This window comes from Acipenser ruthenus, chromosome 9 (genome assembly GCF_902713425.1).
Source record: "Acipenser ruthenus chromosome 9, fAciRut3.2 maternal haplotype, whole genome shotgun sequence".
In the NCBI taxonomy this organism is placed as follows: domain Eukaryota; kingdom Metazoa; phylum Chordata; class Actinopteri; order Acipenseriformes; family Acipenseridae; genus Acipenser; species Acipenser ruthenus.
In genome coordinates this window covers 33,433,274-33,451,379 of record NC_081197.1, presented here as the reverse complement: position 1 = coordinate 33,451,379, position 18,106 = coordinate 33,433,274, and the positions used below count along the sequence as shown (strand labels likewise).

The window sequence follows — 18,106 nt, the reverse complement described above, 5'->3', positions numbered from 1 at the left end:
TACCATGAGCGCTCTGTTGGGCTGAAAGAGCTCTAAACAGACACCTATTCTCTGCACTCTGCTGTCAGTCGATCAGTAAGTCTGATTTTTCTTGAATACAGCAGACAATGTCTCTTTCATGTGCAGCAAAACATAAACACAAGAAACGGGAAGAAGAAGAATGCAAGCGCCAAAGGGAGGTATTAGAAAGAGCATTTTCTTTAACAAAGCGTGTCAAAAAACACCTCCGATCAACAGTAAAGCAAGGAAAGCTCACTGCCTTTGCTGTATTGGCGATTGAGAAAGAAGCAAGCCACGTTAAACTGCTTTTGGCTTAAGGTTGCCAACTGTCCATTAAGGCCAGTCAGTAAAAATAGTCACATTTTAACACTAAAACGTAAATACATTTTTAAAAAATGTCAGTTATTTTGAATCGGAATAAATATAGTATATGTTGTAGTGCTTGCGGCTTTGCCAGTCATCTCGAATGACATACACCTACACCTTATGTGATGGCAATGAAAAGTATCAAAAGAAGAATACCAGTTAACAACACTGTGCTGAAATTAGTTTACGTGTTCTTCAACCAAGTAAGTAAACAAAGCATAGCGAGCTCTGGAGACATCGTCCAACTTGCAATGTTTTTTTGTTATTGGATATATGCTGGATAGCCTAGATGGAATTTATGAAATAACAAGTGACAGACTGACGTGATGGATCTTAGACGTGATCTGGCAGCTGATGAAAACTAGCACAAAACTGTGCTCTTGTATATACCTAGCAGAGAGCCACGCTTCCTTTAATATGTTGACTTTGTCACACAGTACTGCAGAATTAGAACAAGTTTTTTTTCCAGATGAACCTTGTAAAAACAGACGTAACAAATCAATTGTCTCCAGACATTCTGAATGGAATTCTGGCTACCAAGACTGCTGTTAAAAACAGCACCAGCTTCATCCTCTCTGCAAATGTGTCCATAAGAAGTAAATAAGACCTAAAGAAATGTAAGTACACAAAACTAGACTAGTTATAATGTATTTTTATTTATTGTTTCTATTTGTTTTTTAAATGGTGCCAGTAAAAAAATACAGTGTCAGTAAAAAAAATACAGTGTCAGTAAAAAAAAAAGGCCACTGTAAATCTGTATGTCCGTAAAAAAAAAAAATGACAAGGTTGGCAACCCTGATGTGACTAAACGAAAATGTGCAAGTGTGTTTGTTTATTTAACATATATTTTTGTAGACTATGGGGGACCTACAGTTAGTGGACAACAGTTTGAGCACCCTCCTATATAGAAGCATCATGTTTGTTTTTTTTTAATTGGATAACAATCAACATGGTACTCTTTTCCATATTTGAACTGTTGTATTTTTATTCAGTAAATCGGGAAAGGTGATTATCAAGCTCTGCTATGGGATCTGACGTAGGCTTCAGGTTTTTCCGAATTTATTTTGAAATGTATTTAGCACACCGCCTTCAACTGAGCTGTGTCTGGCAGATTCGCTCAGTCGTTCAGTTCAGAGCAGTGCGTGAAATTTTCGTCATAATTAATAACCATAATTGACCGTTTCTGATCAAAACCATGTATAATAGCTTAAAAAAAAATTGCAAATTGGTGGAGTGTGAGTTAAGCTAATATATACATATATATAATCGTATATTTGTTGCTATTAATATAAGAAGATAGAGGCCCAGAAGTGTATGTTTGCCTAGGGATGGGTTAATCCGGCCCTGCCTGTGGCTGTCAGAGAGGGACCTGAGAAAATAGGACACATAGGCAACCAGAATACTATTATAGTTGCCCAGCTGTGCACAGGCGATATGCTGTTTGACTCCACGTCCCTGACGGGAACACCAGCTCCTGTTCACCCACTTCCTGCTCGCCCAAACTCCTCAGGCGGTGATGAACACCACGTCATCCTGTTGCCAATCTGTGCTCGTAGCCCCCTGGGACCCAAGGGGACAGGCAAGGGGCAGACGGCGCTGAACGTTCACGCAGTAACTCTGCGAGCACATTTCCTTGGTGAGAAACAGCTGCCCAGAGTTTCTACATCTGCTCTGAGTCCGCCGATCGCTTGGAATGGCCACTTCTTCTTGGGGGAGAAGAAGGAGAGGCAGAGGACGATGAGAAAGACCGCTAAGACAGCTTCCTGCATGGGCTACTTTCCCAGGTGCGTCGTCCGATCTCCATTGGCACAGAGCCATGGGGTAAGGATGGAGCCACCTCTCTACCAGAGGGTGATGGGGAAGATCATTGAGCATGTGTAAGGAACGCAAAACGCTCTGCAGAAAGATTCACAAAACTCACAGAAACTGCGGTTAGTCAGTGCCTACTTGCCGTGCTCTGGCCCCAGGCAGGAAGAGCATCTGTCGTGCTTGTCTTCAACAGAAAACAGTAATAACACAATTACAGTTCAGAAAATAAGCATCTTTTAACTTAAAACATGACTTTTAATTTAGACCTATGTTGCTTGATCCTTGGGAAGGAGCAACTCAAGACGCTGGCTTCACGCAGGGCACAATGCCGCAGTGGGACGTAACAAACAACAGTGCATGATATACACGTAATTAATAAATTATGTAAAACATAATAATTTGCGAACATTATACAGTCATAAGCAACAAGCACTTATCTGATACCAGACTCCCCTGTCAGTTCAGTCTTAAAAAGAAAAATGGCGCTGAGATCTGTGCATACAGTCCTTTTGTACCCTCTGGGGCGGGCATGACTGCGCCACAGGCTTGGCGCATAATATTCAGGTTTCGAGGTCTTTGGGAGGTAAATACCCATTAGGTAATGGTACATTTCATACTTGAAAGGGAACCATCTGTAATTACCTAGTTTTTTACAATGTAATTACATGGTGTGGTAGCATGGCAGAGAGGGTGCAAGATTGCTAGACACACAAGCACGGTTGGAGACACTGAATTGCAATAAAGGTGTATTTATTGTCACGATAACAAAAGTAACAACAAAACAAAACAAAACAAAAGTCTATCTTCCTTTGAAGATTCTAACTAAACTTTTGAAGATGTTCCATAACTACCGGAGAGTACAGCTCAGCTGTTTGACTGTCTTGTATTTCAGTGTTTTAACACTAGATGCGTACTTACAGCACACAGTTGCAAATTTCCACACAGTACAAGTTCTCTAAACATACCAAACTCCTCTCCACCTCTGTAGTACAGTGTTTCCCAACCCTGTAACTGTCGGCACACTGTATCTGCTGGTTTTCATTCCAATGCAGCGCTCAATTGCTTAATTGAACCGTATCAACAAATGAAGATCTTGAAAATAACGGGAAAATGTCCAGTTAATCACTTTATTATTTCAATGAAGGGTTCAATTAAGCAACTGAGCGCTGCGTTGGAATGAAAACCAGCAGACACTGGAAACACTGCTGTAGTACACCTTTCACTACCCCCACCCTGGCTACAAGGATTCCCCTGCTTTTAACAGGGGCTAATTCCCAACAATTAACAATCATGAAGTCATTATTACACCAATCATCCTAACACTCAGTACCGGTATGTATCCTGGAGTTCAGGTTCTGTAACCCGATACTATCCCCTGGTGGTCAACCCATTGTCATTGCAGCCCATTTCATGCCTAAGCTTACATACGTCCAGTCTGTCACTCTGCCACAATGGTTTGTGGCAGAGTGGATCTCAGCCTTGAAGCAAAGTGTTAGTTATTGGCAGGGATAGGGTTAATTTCTGCCCCTGCCAGAGAAATACGTGTGGGTGTGGCTGTGCTCACAGCCACTGGTGTAATCATTTGTGTTAAATTAATTGATGTCACCTGCCTGCAGCAGGCATTAGAGAGAGACACTGGAAAGGGCTATGGGATGTTGTACATTTTCCAACCGATTGTAGGTGCTAATCCATATTCCCTAATGAAAGTAAAAGGAAACACAGGTGGAACATTGTGAATACATTGTTTTACATTATTAAACCCTTTTTCAAATGACACAATGGTTATCCCCAGCAGTGGTGAAGGGCAATCACTCAACTTCTCTACCACTTCTGTCAGTGACGTCTCTCGGGTCTTAAAAACTATAAGGGGGCAAAAGTGTTTATTTTTCTCTGTTATATACGTACTATTTTATAAAGGCAAAATACTTATTTTAATGTTAAAAAATGAGAAACCAATAACTAGAGGGTGCTTTCGAGAGATTTGAAAATATCAAATTAATCAAATGAATAAATAAACAAATACATAGGTAGACAGGCACATGTTTTGGCTGACATACTCATGGAAACCTTAAAAATATAAACCAATAGGTGCTGCTTGTGGTGCATAGTGAGATCACATTGGAAGCAGTACAACACCCAAACAAACAGCCAAACAAAACAGAAATGAAAGTTGACTAGCTTTAGTAAGTCAGCACGCATTCTATTTGCAGTCCACTCTAAAAATGAATAATTCTAGTATCTTACCAACTTCAGTTTCATAGGGTTTTCCATTCTCGGGCAGTTGAATGTACTGCTTGGAAAACATGCTGCTTCCATATCCAAGGATGAAGCCTTCAAGTTTCATGTCAGGGCGTGGGCGAACAAACTTGAGGACAATAGTGTCGCCGGTGGCATTGATCCGGACCTTCAGATTTTGTCTTTTGACTGAAAAGAAGAAAGGAAAATGTAATGTTTTTGAATGATGGTGGTACTTATATCTGCCACTGTTTAGGTACATTGAACAGGCCACTAAATGTCCATGTTTTATATAGCACACTCATCTATGCGGGCCAGTAAAATAACCACAGGTCTTAAGATTTGGCTTCAGTGTGGAAAATCTGGCTTTATGAAAATGATTCACAGAGGGCCTTCAACAAAAAAGAGGTCAGTTTCTATAGAGTTATCTGGAAGTGTAAAGCTGGAGCTAATTAGCCCAACAAGAAATCGATTAACAAGCTGACAGCTGTGCTGGCTGTTGGTGTAACAGGCCATTCCTTATATGACCATTCCCCATACTTCAGTCAAGGTCCCTGTTTAATCTCTCATTGCACCTAGTTGTGTAACTGCTTGCTTGACTTTCTAAATGCTCAAAATCCCTTTTCCCTTTCATTTACAGGATTCATTGAACTGTTGTGGAGCATATCTAGAGATGTATTGTACACCAAAACAAACTTCAGAAAAGCTACCAAACCATTCATACTTTTATAGAAATAGTAACACCACAATAACTCAGTGGCTTTAGATGTTATATTCTTCCAGTCAGGTCATTAGGTAGGATAATTGCCAGCTACTGTAACACCTCACAGTTCAACAGAACCACAAAACAAAACGAACAAAAAAAACAATACATATGATGGGCACACATTATAAGCACAATAATGAGATGCTGCACCCGTTGGATGCGGTTTTGCTGTATCATAACCATTTCACAAGTCTGTTCAGTGTAGAGTAAATCAGTGTACTTTTTACTTGTGGCTCTCCTATCCGGGTCCTTCACCCCCTAGGTTCAATTAAACAACAAAGACCTGATTGGAACCAGACTCTGGACTGCTCAAGGAAAAAGTTCTGCAATGAAATGGAATGAAAAAGTGTTCCTCTTGGGTAGTGAATTGAGTTGACAAGTGGAGGAGACATAATTACTGATATCTGTATAATAACAAAAATCAAAACAGATCTCAGTTGAGTCCTTTGTATCAGGTACCACGCAGTACACAGCTACCTACTGACTATCTATTGTAGGTGTACTAAACCCTCCAACAACATATTCATCTTTTGAAACCTTGAATCCCTTAAATCAACATAATTCATTCAGGGACACTTTTATTTGAAAGGCAGAATACTAAATGACAGGAAGAGGAAATGGTGATTATTTATTAATGAAAGCAATTATGCTTGGGCTTTTTTTCCCTCACTTTCCTCATGTGGTTTTTTGTGTCACTTCTCGGTCCAATTGCATACTTATTATGTACAGTTGGGAAAACATTATTATGATGAATAACCATATTTCTTTATTTACTGGTAAATGGTTGTCCAGGAAATTGCAATTAAGATGACAGATATTATTTAGATTTTGAGAATGTATGCATTGCACAACCAACAACACCACTTCTTTGCTTGATTCTCATTTCTCTTTTATTACAGTCAAGACAAGATGAGGGAGGAAAAAGCCACAGCTCTACAGTACATCTGAATACTGTGATGTTCTCTACAAAAGGGGTTGTGGGTCGCGACACAGTCCCGGGTGGGCTGCGGGAGCAATGACATTCTATGTATTTTTTTCTATTAATAGCGAAAAGCAGGCGCCGGTGGCAGCTGTAACTAGAAAAAATAAAGTGTAGCAAGGGAGTATTGGCGGACTGTCAATCAAAGCAGAAATTCACAAATCAGAGCTAACATAATGCCTACCTGTAGGTGGGATCTAAAGCGAGAGCTCTGACAATAGGGCAGTGTTAAGGTCATGTGATCGCTCTGCAGGCAGATGTAAAGTGTGTCCAGTATTTTGTAAAATTACAATATGTCAAATCCGCTACCGAAGAATACGTTTTGCAAAGTATAAAGAACAAAAAAGGCAGCTACAGGAGTCTGAATGCATTTGTACTGTGGTCTCAGTTTTGAGGTGTTGGAATGGGTTTTTTTCTTTTGTAGAAACGTTTTCATACTAACGTTTGTACTTTATAACATTCATTTAAAAATTAAATTGATGCCTATGATGAATACTGTAGCGTTTCGCGCAGTAGACAGAACAGAAGGAGACAACACGCTGCTTTCATTTTCAAAGCTTTATTTCGGATCTTTCAGCACCATACGCAGTCCACTGCTCTAACCACTTGCTCTCGACCGACCATGAGCGTGCAACGCCCCGTTTTATAACCTAGCCCCGCCCCTTTATGCTAATCGGGTGCCAGAGCGAACAGCTATCCCATTGGTCCCCAGCCGTACACTAGGACCAATGGGCACACTCAATCAACAGCCAATGACAGGGACCAGGGCGCACCATGCGTGCAGGATAGCTCGCACAGCCACAGGGACAGAGCGATCCCGCAATTACAGGTAATACAGACGGGGGGAGAGGGACACAATACAGCGGCATTAACAGCAGACAGTAGAAACAAGAGGGAATACAGTACGCAAACAATACACAGATCGCTACAATACGTTTTTGTCACTAAGTAGCTATTAACATTTAAAATATTGAGTACTTTGATGTATGTTTAAATGTTAACTAAATCAAGTTAATAATCAAACTGATGTCTTGTTACATACCGGTAATTGATTTATTAACATTTTTGAATATACTGCTATTTTATTGATTACTGGCTCGTTTACAGTCGTCTTAAAATAACGCTACAATATGTTTTGTTGGAAAATAATAATTAAATAAAAAACGTTTTTGGATTGATTCAAATTTCGTTGCAGATCGATTTTTTTTTTTTTTGGGGGGGGGGGGGGGGAGCGGATGTTGCAAGCCAAATGAATGTGATTTTGCAAGTTGTATTTGGTTGTACAGAGTAGTGGCGAAAAAAGTAACTTATGCAGGGCTTTAGTTTCCTTCTGTGTTGTGCGCATTCCTATTTTTTGTGCGCCACAGTTAAGCCTGAGGCGCTGGACGTTTTAGTTACAGTGTTGAGAAATGAGGATTTAAGAGTTATGTTCTTGTGCACATTCTACTGGTTTTACACAAAGTGATTCCTGTTCAGGTATTTATGAATGGGAATAATAAGAGACATGCACTTGATCTTGTTTGATGACCAAGAAAAATAACTGCATTTCTAAAATTTTCAATTATACAAAGGTACCTAATTTAAAGGTTTGATAAAAACGTTTGTTAGTTTTTGCAATTTATTTTATTTACTAAATTTTTTTTAAAAAATTCTGTGTCATTTCCAGTTTTCACAATATTTATTAAAATGAATAAAGGACAGTTTAGATTAGGTTTATTTGTAATGTTACAGGTTTAAACATATAAAATGTTTTTAATTTGATGTTTTCCCAAGGAGTGCGAATAATGGGCCGCAGTGCCTAATGCAGCTGAACAGGTGGGCCTCAGGTAAAAAAAAGTTTGGGGACCCCTGCTCTACAACACTACCAAAAACCAAGCCCACTGAAAACAAAATATTGAAGTTCAGCTCAGTTGGGCATGGAAAATTATCCGGACAGATACAAAAAAAATCTATTCGAGTCTTTATATGGGGACATATGGAAGATGCAAATGCATGATGACCTCATATGAGGATGCCATTTCCCATATGAAGCAATAGAAAAAAAATCAATGAAAAATATATTTATTATGTGTCCATAACTACATTTTATCAGCTATTTTCAATATTTCCTGCATGAAAGGGTTAATTCCTAAAATATTAAGAAACCCTATTATTAAGGCCTATGGTACTGGAGTGGGCACGTGCTTGATGCAATACTTTGAGATGTCACAGGATTCAGAAAGGTCAGAAAGAATCCACCACCAAGCCGAATCCATTACAGAAAGGTCAAAGGTCATAACTGCCCTGATTACATCGGTGAGCTGCTGAAGCCGTTCACTCCGGGGCGTTCTCTTTGTTCCTCTAACTCAGCTCTACTCTGTTCCTTTTTTCCGCCTTGTCTCTAGGGTGGAAGAGCTTTTTTCTAATCGCTCCCAGACTGGAATTCGCTCCCTGAGAGCATTTGCTTGGCTGACTCGCTTGTGATTTTTAAAAGTAGGTTAAAAACATACCTTTTTGATTTGGCTTATTCTTCAATGTTCAGCGCTTTGTGATAACTCTGTTATGAAAGGTGCTATAGAAAAAAACTATTGTATTGTATTGTATTCATAATGCAGAAACTTCAAGACACAAAACAGGTAAATATCTCTAAAACCAGATGCCCTTCAGCAAAAGAACATAAAATATAGCTCTTAGACCTAGCCGTTTGACATTTCCATGTACAGTATATGGTGTATGTATGTTGTGAGCTATTTAGTGTGCCTTGGATTAACCATCCTCTACATTACAAAAAGAAATGTGAGGTGGGACAGTTTGACCCCCCTTGAGTTTCCATAGCACAGTTGTTGGCATCAGTCATTTACAGTATGCATAACCCTGCGCACCATTAACATGTTGCCTACATAATATTGTTGTGCATGTGCCCTTGTTACTTTTAAAAGTATATTTGTGTTGTCATTAACGGATGCTTTTTGGCATTTACTTAATAAAAAAACTTTGTCCACCAGATCAGAAGTTTTTAACCTTTTCATCTCAAGTACCAGTGTTTCTAGCTGGGAACACAAGATTTGCCATGTAACCATGTACAATCTTAAATGGTTGTTGTAAAACAGAGACCTACCCCATTAAAACCATTTTTCTCACTGCAAATGTGATGGCATTATCTAATTATGTGTCAAGTTCACCACAATCAACAACACCACAATTACTTTGGTTACCCATCTTTGAAAGTAACTGAAACAAATACCTCTCATCATAATTTCTCATTTCTCCTCGATTCAGTGGTACAAACAGATTGACACATTACGATTAAGGGAATCATCTTGTCTTAAAGAACACCTGCAGGTGTGTACCAGGTACCAGCCTGTCACGTACCAGCACTGGTACGCTTACCACAGGTTGAAAACCGTTGCACTAGATTATATGCATTTAAAAAAATGGTTTCAGACTGTGCTATACCTGCTCAATCGATTTTTAAATGAATAAAAAAATATATATATTCTCCCAGTCGGAAGCTACTGCATACAAAAAAGAAATTGCTGGCATTTATATTTAGTTAGTAGCACTGGTTTAGGTAAGTTGCAACTGATACTGTATTTGTCATAATTTGCAGTGGCAACGATTAACAGCCAATATAGCATTAGAAAATCCACAATGAAGGACAATGTATTAAAGACTGAGAGTTTGCCACAGTAGAATCAATTAGTGACTACCAAACAGAACATTATCATTATTTATTTCTTAGTAGACGCCCTTATCCAGGGAGACTTACAATTGTTACAAGATATCACATTATTTTTACATACAATTACCCATTTGTACAGTTGGGTTTTTACTGGAGCAATCTCTCCGGTCAAGAGTCCAGAGCCCTAACCACTACTCCACACTGCAGCCCACATTAAAAAACAATGAACCTCTGAAGTATCAAGGGAAAGCTTATACTTTAAGGATTTCTATTTCTTTTTAATTTGAAGCAATTTCCAGCATAACACAATTAATACAAGTCCTAAATTGTAAGAAAAAAAAAGAAAGAAACTGACACAAGTTCAGTCATGATAAAGCGTCTGATCAATTGAAGGAGTTTTCATTCTTAGTGGGTGTCCATTAAATCATCACCCCAGTCAATTATAATTCACAGGAGAAGGACTCCGTGCTGGCAAAATCGAGACTAGAACCATCACCATTGTTAAACAGCTTGTAAAACCCTTTAAAAACACCACAGAGCACCAGTGGTTAACAGCAAACCAAGCACAGCATGAGGAACAGACCTTTGCGTATGTTACACAGGTCTTCTACATTAACAACGAATCACAGACGTCAATGATTTTCAGATCAAGAGCAGAATATTTAGTAACTTGCCAGTAAGCATAATATCAATCTCTGCAACACACAGTACAAAAATAATAAAGATCCCTAGTAACGCCTGTTATTTAAGCAACTTTTGCCAAAACAACAAACTTTTCAAAATTAACAAAGTCCGCTCTCAGTCTTTAAATAAAAATCTGTGGCTCCCAACAGACGTTTCCTATAACCTGTTGGAGATGAGGAAGCACTGTGTAAGAAAAGATTAAATGTTCTATTCAGTTTCACAAAGAACAAGGTAAGCATTCTTTTAATAACTCAATAATTTGCACCATTAAGCTTCTACAAACCGTTTAGACACAGCGTCGGATTCTCAAATGAGCCTTACAATTGTTGTTACATGAACAGTTTGGTTTTCAATTCACTAAAAAATGGTGCAGTTTAGCCTGTTGTTACATAACACTACACAAAGATGACAATTTGAAGAACAAATGGACTTGTCTTTGTGTGTCAAAATGTACTTCTAGAAGGTTCAGAATGCATTAAACTGGAACAATTAAATTCTGTCCTTGTTGGCAATGTAGGCAACGACAGAGAGGATTTGTGGCCACACTTGACATGGATTATAAGCAGTTCAAAGACAACATGCCCTGTCCACCACAGAGAAGTCTAGCTATGCCAGAGAGAATGCACCTAGCAAGGAATGAAATAATGAATGTGGCTTAGTTACCTGCTAGTATGACAGTTTTCTGGAAATACTGTATTATATTGTTTTCTGGTAAGTATTCCTCTTTTTTGCAGCTAGTCTAACGTGACATCTAAAAATAAAGGTTTACTTCTTTAATAGGCATATCACCATAAATGTTTCCTGCTTTTCTTTCCTGCAATTTTCATTTTGATTCAGTCACCACCCAAATTCTTATACTAGTCATTTGTTGTCTTTTCAGATTTGCTACCAAAAAGTGGCTATTGACCAAGACTGCTCGACCAAAAGAAAACAGCAACAGATCTGCTTGCCAGATTTCTAGTTTGTTTTGGATTTTTTTCGACCGTTCTTTTAGGGTTTCTATTGCTTTCTTAAGACAAACAGTCTGAGTTTTGACACATCGGAACATGTAATCATGTGAGATAATTCTTGGCTTGTATATCTTTTTTTGCAGTCACACTGTATGGTCCCTAAGAAATTGACATTCAAATAAAAAAAATGTTTTGCAGTTAAATGAAACCAAGATGCCATGGGTTACCTGCAGTTGGTGGTCTCTGTGAAGCTTGATGTGAAGATTTGTCAATTGGAGCAAAACTACATGGGAGGTCACATAACACGCCTACCGTGGTACTGTGATACTAGGGCTCTTTCCCTAAGGCATTGTTTCTCAACCAGTGGGTCGCGGACTGCTTCTAAGTGGGTCGCAAAGCCCAGTTTCCCAAAATAATGAAAATTACTGTTCAAGCATTTTCCCCTGTCTCAACATCAACGTTAAGGTTTTTTTTTTTTAACCTTATGTAATTTGACTCCGGTAAATCAGAATAGTGTGCTTGCAAAATAATGAGCACCACCAATCAAATATAATTTTAATTTACACTGAGAACGAGGCAGTCGGAAATTATGCTGAGTACAAGAAAATTAGTGCTTTTGCAACTGTTAAGACTCGAGGAGCGCTAGGATCTGGAAAGCTGAAGTGGTAAAAAGCAAAAGGTATAAGGAATAGTTAAGAAATAAAGTTAAATTAAGTGTATCTAAAACAAAAGAAAATAAAAATAATTACAATTAATTAGATTAGTGAATTTTAAAAAAATGGATCGTTTTTTGAAATGCATTTCCAAGCTGCATCAGCATCAAATTCAGTAACAGGGCCAGCAGAAACCGAAGCCATAGCGAAAAAGAAAATAAAAAGTGGTAGGCCTAAAAGTAAATACGACAAATCATATCTTCAGTTTGGCTTCACTTATATCGGTTCTGAAACTGAACCCAAACTGCAGTGTGTCATTGGGTGTGCTTGCCAATGAAAGTTTGAAACTTTCAAAACTCAAGAGGCATCAACAAACGCTATACCCGGGTGATGAAGATAAACCTTTGGCTTACTTTGAAAGGAAATTGAAGCAGATACAAACACAAAAAAATATGGTTAGCTGCACTTCTACTGTATCTCAAAGTTCTTTGAAAGATTCCTTTCTAGTTTCGCAGCATACAACTAAATGTAAGAAAGCCCACACGATAGCCGAAGAGTTGATATTACCAGCTGTTTTGGATATGTGTACCGAAATGTTCAGAGAAGCAGCTGCCAGGAAACTTAAGTGTATCCCGCTATCGAATGATACTGTACACAGGAGGATAACAGAAATTTCAAAAGACATTAAAGAGCAACTTGTGAATCTAGTGAACGAGAGCAAGTTTTTTGCCATTCAAATAGACGAGTTGACAGATGTTTTGCTTGTGCATGTACGTTACTGGTGACTTACAGGAGGATTTGTTGTTTAGTGCAGAACAACAGCTGAGGAGATTTTCAAGGCTTTGAACACTTTCATGTAGAAACGCATGGGGATGAAAGAACTGTGTGGGAATTGCTACCAGTGGTGCTGCCGTACTTGCCCCACAGAAAGTCAGGTTGTTCAGCGGATTTTGCAAGTAGCAAAAGATTCTTCTTGGCACCATTGTTTTCGCCTAGCATCAAAAAAACTAAGCCCTGAACTGCATGTTGTATTACAGATGGCTACAACATGTGTTAACTTTATAAAAGCACCCCCCCTCAATGCTTGCTGTTTCGAAGTGCTGTGCAGGGAAATGGGAAGCAAGCACGTCCACCTTTGATGGCACATGAAGTTCGTTGGCTGTCAAGGGGTAAAGTGCTGCATCGTCTGTATGAGCTCCGTTTAGAGCTGCATTCATTTTTAATGGATACAAAGTCTGATTTAGCAGACTATTATTGACACAGAGTGGCTTGCAAAACTTGATTACCTGGCAATTATCTTCAGTCAACTAAATGTATCACTGTAAGGCCATGGAGGTAACATTTTTGAGCACAACAACAAAATCACAAATAAAAAAAATAAATAAATAAAAAGCTGAAACTATGGGGGAAGCTGGTTGCAGATGCACGTAATGATATGTTTGAAACTTTTGATGATCATGAAGTCCAAGATTTCAGTCAGGTAAAAACAGAAGTTGTAAACCACCTCTCTGCTCTTGCAGTTCAATTTGACGAGTATTTCCCTGGCGATCTTACGTTAAATATTGAGTGGATTTGACACCCTTTTACTACAGAGATCAAGAGTCTTGACCTTCCTAGTGACTGTGAAAACGAGCTCATAGAACTTTCTTGTGACGGATCTTTGAAAAGGAAATTTGTGGGGGTTTCTCTGTCGCAATTTTGGATCCTTGTTAAATGTGACTATCCCAATGCTGCGCAGAAAGCCATCAAGCGTTTGTTGACATTTACAACAGCATATTTAGTTGAAAGGGGATTTTCCATCAGGCAGCAATCAAAATGAAATACAGGAACAAGCTTCATATGGGGGATGACCTCAGAGTTAGCATCTCACCCATAACACCATGTTGCAGAAACCTTACAATTTAATTACTTTATAGTATTTGTAAAATGTACTGTTCGGTTTATTTATTTATTTATAATATCTACATAAAATTAAGTATTTTACTTTTCTCAAAATGGCTTTATAGCTTTGTTTTTACTGGGTGGGTCACAGCTTCAGTTGAAAAATACAAAGGTGGGTCTCCAAAGAAAAAAAAGGTTGAGAACCACTACCCTAAGGGACCCACAGTATGGCATATAGAAATTAGCCTTTCAAAGGCTTACTATATTTTATGTGCTGAAGGTATGCTGATCTCACCAGTTGCTAGCACATTAATCTGCCCTGTATCCCAACAGTCACTTCGCTAAGTATTCTGACTTCCCCTTGGGAACCTTTTACATAAAACACTGACATTGGTCATTTAAGTACACCTGTGCCTTTAGTGTTTGTTATAAGGTTTATAACACATTTTGAATTGTAGCAAAGGGTTAGAAAACTATTACTCACACAATTTTACACACACAGGGAAAGACACAGACTAACATAGAAAATGTAGGTCATGTTCTTAACACATCCAGCATCGATATCTGTATACATATTTCTTGATTTGAAGTAGGACTGGAATCTAACCCATGCATATATGAATTGACAGGAGACATTTATTAAACTTAAAACAATGCCTGGCAGGTAGAGCTGATTTAATTATTTTCTACTCTAGTACATTTCTCTGAATTTGCTTGTCCTATGTTCCTTTCTATGTCTGGGCTGTTGTCCATGGCAAGTAGGTTACAGTTGGTGAAAAAAACAAACAAAAAAAAAAACATGTGTTTTTAATTTCCATTTTTTATATAAATTACTTGATATTGAGATTTTAGAGCTGATATTTTATGAAGTAACCTATATATTTCGAGTCCTAGAGTGCTGCATAATTTAAATGATCGCTGAGGGCCTTTTAAATAATACCAAGTTTTCCATTAGCATCTCTGTTTCTGAAAGGAGGTTATATTGGTAAATGCCCAAACTGTACAAGAAAAAACACAATGCAAAAGGCTTCAAGTTGGTCTTTTAGTACAGCATTGGTATGATGCTTTTATTATATTAATTATATCCTCATTTTTGTATGAAGTAGTGTACCAATTTCAGTTCAATTGTAAACATATGCAAACAGGGAGAAAAAATATTGGACTTGAATCTGTTTTCTCTAGCTACACTTCATCCAATGTTTTGTTTTTTGCTTGGTTCCCAAAGGAGAGAAGTTTACAATTGAAAATTTCCGCCACACCCAATTCACTGTCTAAATCCCAATTCTGACAGCCACTCTGCATTCATAATACAAAGATAAAACACTGGATTAGCTTTTCCAAACTGCTGAGTTGGAATATATACATTTTAAGTCAGCAAAACCTATGCCAAGCAACGGCTTGCAAAAATATTTAAAAATAAATTAACCAGGCTTTTGATTCCAGAGGTTTACAGCTAACTTATGGCATTGGCCCCACTGTAGGGGCTGGTAAGTAATTAGATCCATGTGTGGGATCTGGGCATATACAGAACCTTGTTGCCCAAAGTAGACAATATGTCACTCTACTAATTTTAGTTTTGAAACCACATTAATCTATGCCTTTTAAAAGCGTATTTTTCAATATGAAAAACTAAAGATATAGCCTATTAAGTGTATTTTACAAGGGGGACCATGAATCACTGTTATTCAACAACATAACAAAATAAAGGGACCAGAATTTAGGGCAATTTCATAATGGGAACCTAATTAATATTGCTAGTAGTACTGAATTATTAGGGGTTAGGGGTTGGGGGTAGTCATGCTACAGCACACAATTGCCCATTCATGCCAGTTTGAAAGGTTTTAAAAACTATTGGATCAAATGCATATAAAACTGAATTTGCCAAGGAAAAATGTTATGGTATATGTACAGCATGTGCATGTGGCAAAACATGCTAAAGTGTCATATGGCACAGAAAGTTGCACTGATGCACAATGAAATGCTGAGCATAGAGTCACTGCATTGCCATTGGAAATGTTTTGGTTAGTGTGCTACCATTATGAAGTTTCAAAAGACAGTAAATGAATAATCCTGGAACATCATACTGATGTTCTCAATAGCTGCAGCTGGAACACCACAGCTGTTTGTACTTTACAAGGAACCAACATGACCCCCCGCTTGTCATTATGATCAGATCTGTTATTTAATAGTGATAGCAGTGTTCAACTGGCACTTTCAATGAAAACCATTGGATTTTATAATACGCATCCAAAAATCATTATATAACAATGGCAGCAGATACCGTTTATTGGCACTTTGCAAGCAAGATGGACACTAGAGAGACATTGTTTTGAATAAAACATTGAATTGAAATTCCCATGAAAAAGCGTTACATGCTTAGAAGACTTTCTGGCAAGTCTTAAAAGAACCCAAATCACCCCTCTATGAGCTATCAGCACAGCTGCTTTAAGCACGAGAAAAGACATTGAGCAGAGTCAAATCCCAGCGTGCTCTACACAACAGAAACATAAACACATTTGAAGTGCAAAATGCATGTTTACTAGCAATTCAAAGTGCTTTTTTTTTTTTCTTATTCCAAAATTATATAATTCAATGTTTAGTAATCTCTTCTTTTTTACCCCCAAATATTAATTAAAACATAATAATCTTGTTTTAGAAAAGGTTTATGGCAGAGTAAAAAACATTAAAAAAATAACGATCTTGCCTCGTTGGCAAATAAAATGTTTTGATCTCAGTTTAAATGTCTTGTTTTCTGTATTGTTAAAACTAGCCATTGTAAACTCAAATCAAGACCTTTTATTAGTATATACAGTGCTCGCCCGTTATAACGTGCCTCGTTATAGTGCAGAATCGGTTATAACACAGTAGGGTTGTGGCTCACATTTGCTCCATAATGCCATTACAGTAGCCCTTTTATGCTTGTTATAAGGCGGAACACAAATAGCACGGTCTTGTAACTATGGCTCCCCACTATAGCGTTATAAAGGGTGAGCACTGTGTACATATATATATATATATATATATATATATATATATATATATATATATATATATATATATATATATATATATATATATATGTAAATACTGTTCTATTTATTTATTTACTTTTAGTCTAGCTTTTTGGTAAATCTGTTCCAGTGGAATTTGATAAAATACTAATTATATGACACCCAGGGTGGGCTGTACAGTACAAACAATTCTAAAGTTTTATGTGCCAAAACCAAGAAAGTGTTTTTTAATTACTACATAAAACAGCAATTCCTTACCGTTGCAGCAAATTAACTATATACACACAGCACACTAATTTAAAATGCTAAACTGCGTGGAATGAAATCAGTTTAATTTTATCCAAAAATGAACTGCTGCAATTTAAAAAACAAAACAATAACATTGAATAAAATAATATTCAATATTTTAGTCTTCTGCTTTTCTGCCTACTTCACATGTAAAAGTGTAATAATAGATTATGCTGCTCTTTTGAAAGTAACTTGACTTTTCCTGTATTACTTATTTCTCACTTGCCTCTTGGTAGTCTCTGTGCAGTCCCATAACCCACTAGAATAATCCCAGCGATGAGGAGAAGGAGCAGCCTTGGCAACATGTTCTTGCGCTGGATGACTGATGCTTTGAAGGTAGCAACTTTCTTAAGCACTCTTGAGTTCACTGAGTAAGATTGTTGAGTGATAGAGAGAGCAGGTCCAACAAGAAGCTATACAAAGAGAGGGGAGGAGACATATGACATCACACCCCACCAACTCACAACAGCAATTCGCTAGGTTTGGAATTTTTTTTTGTTTTGTTTTGTTTAATAGATCACCCACTTCTTTCTGTGGGAGGCTTTTAGTTATTGTAACAGACTTAAACAAGCCAGTGTCATTTGAAATGTACTAGTGTCATGCTGTTGGCTTCTGTATATCAGGACTTATGTTCTTGTTGACTTCCCATAAAAGGACATTTGTTAAAAGGAACTTGTTAAGTGGAACACTGTGCTACTCCAAGGGTGTTATTTTGCTGGTTACTAAGCCCCACTAGAAGGATCACAGCCTTTACTGGGGACTGTACTGTATCTTACTCACTGTTGTTTTGTTTTATTTTTTCTTTAACTTTCCAACTATTCGT

General features: G+C 37.8%; 1 protein-coding gene and 1 long non-coding RNA gene across 20 annotated transcripts in view; one reads left to right on the top strand and one right to left on the bottom strand.

Annotated features, from left to right (window-relative positions):
* LOC117405859 (target of Nesh-SH3-like) overlaps positions 1-17,676 on the bottom strand; it is a 74,424-nt gene extending 56,748 nt beyond the window's left edge. For all 19 annotated transcript variants that reach the window (XM_034009277.3, XM_034009283.3, XM_034009282.3 and 16 more), the window contains exons 1-2: positions 17,510-17,676; positions 4,420-4,599 (exon numbers count right to left, since the gene is read on the bottom strand). In XM_034009277.3, coding sequence (XP_033865168.2) covers positions 4,420-4,599; positions 17,510-17,588 — 259 coding nt within the window. In that variant the 5' untranslated portion in view covers positions 17,589-17,676. The remainder of the gene's footprint in view (positions 1-4,419; positions 4,600-17,509) is intronic.
* LOC131737912 (uncharacterized) lies at positions 6,791-11,807 on the top strand. Its single transcript, XR_009329479.1, has 3 exons — positions 6,791-6,984; positions 8,540-8,627; positions 11,381-11,807. It is a non-coding gene; the product is annotated as an uncharacterized LOC131737912 (long non-coding RNA).
* Positions 17,677-18,106: the final 430 nt, after the last annotated feature.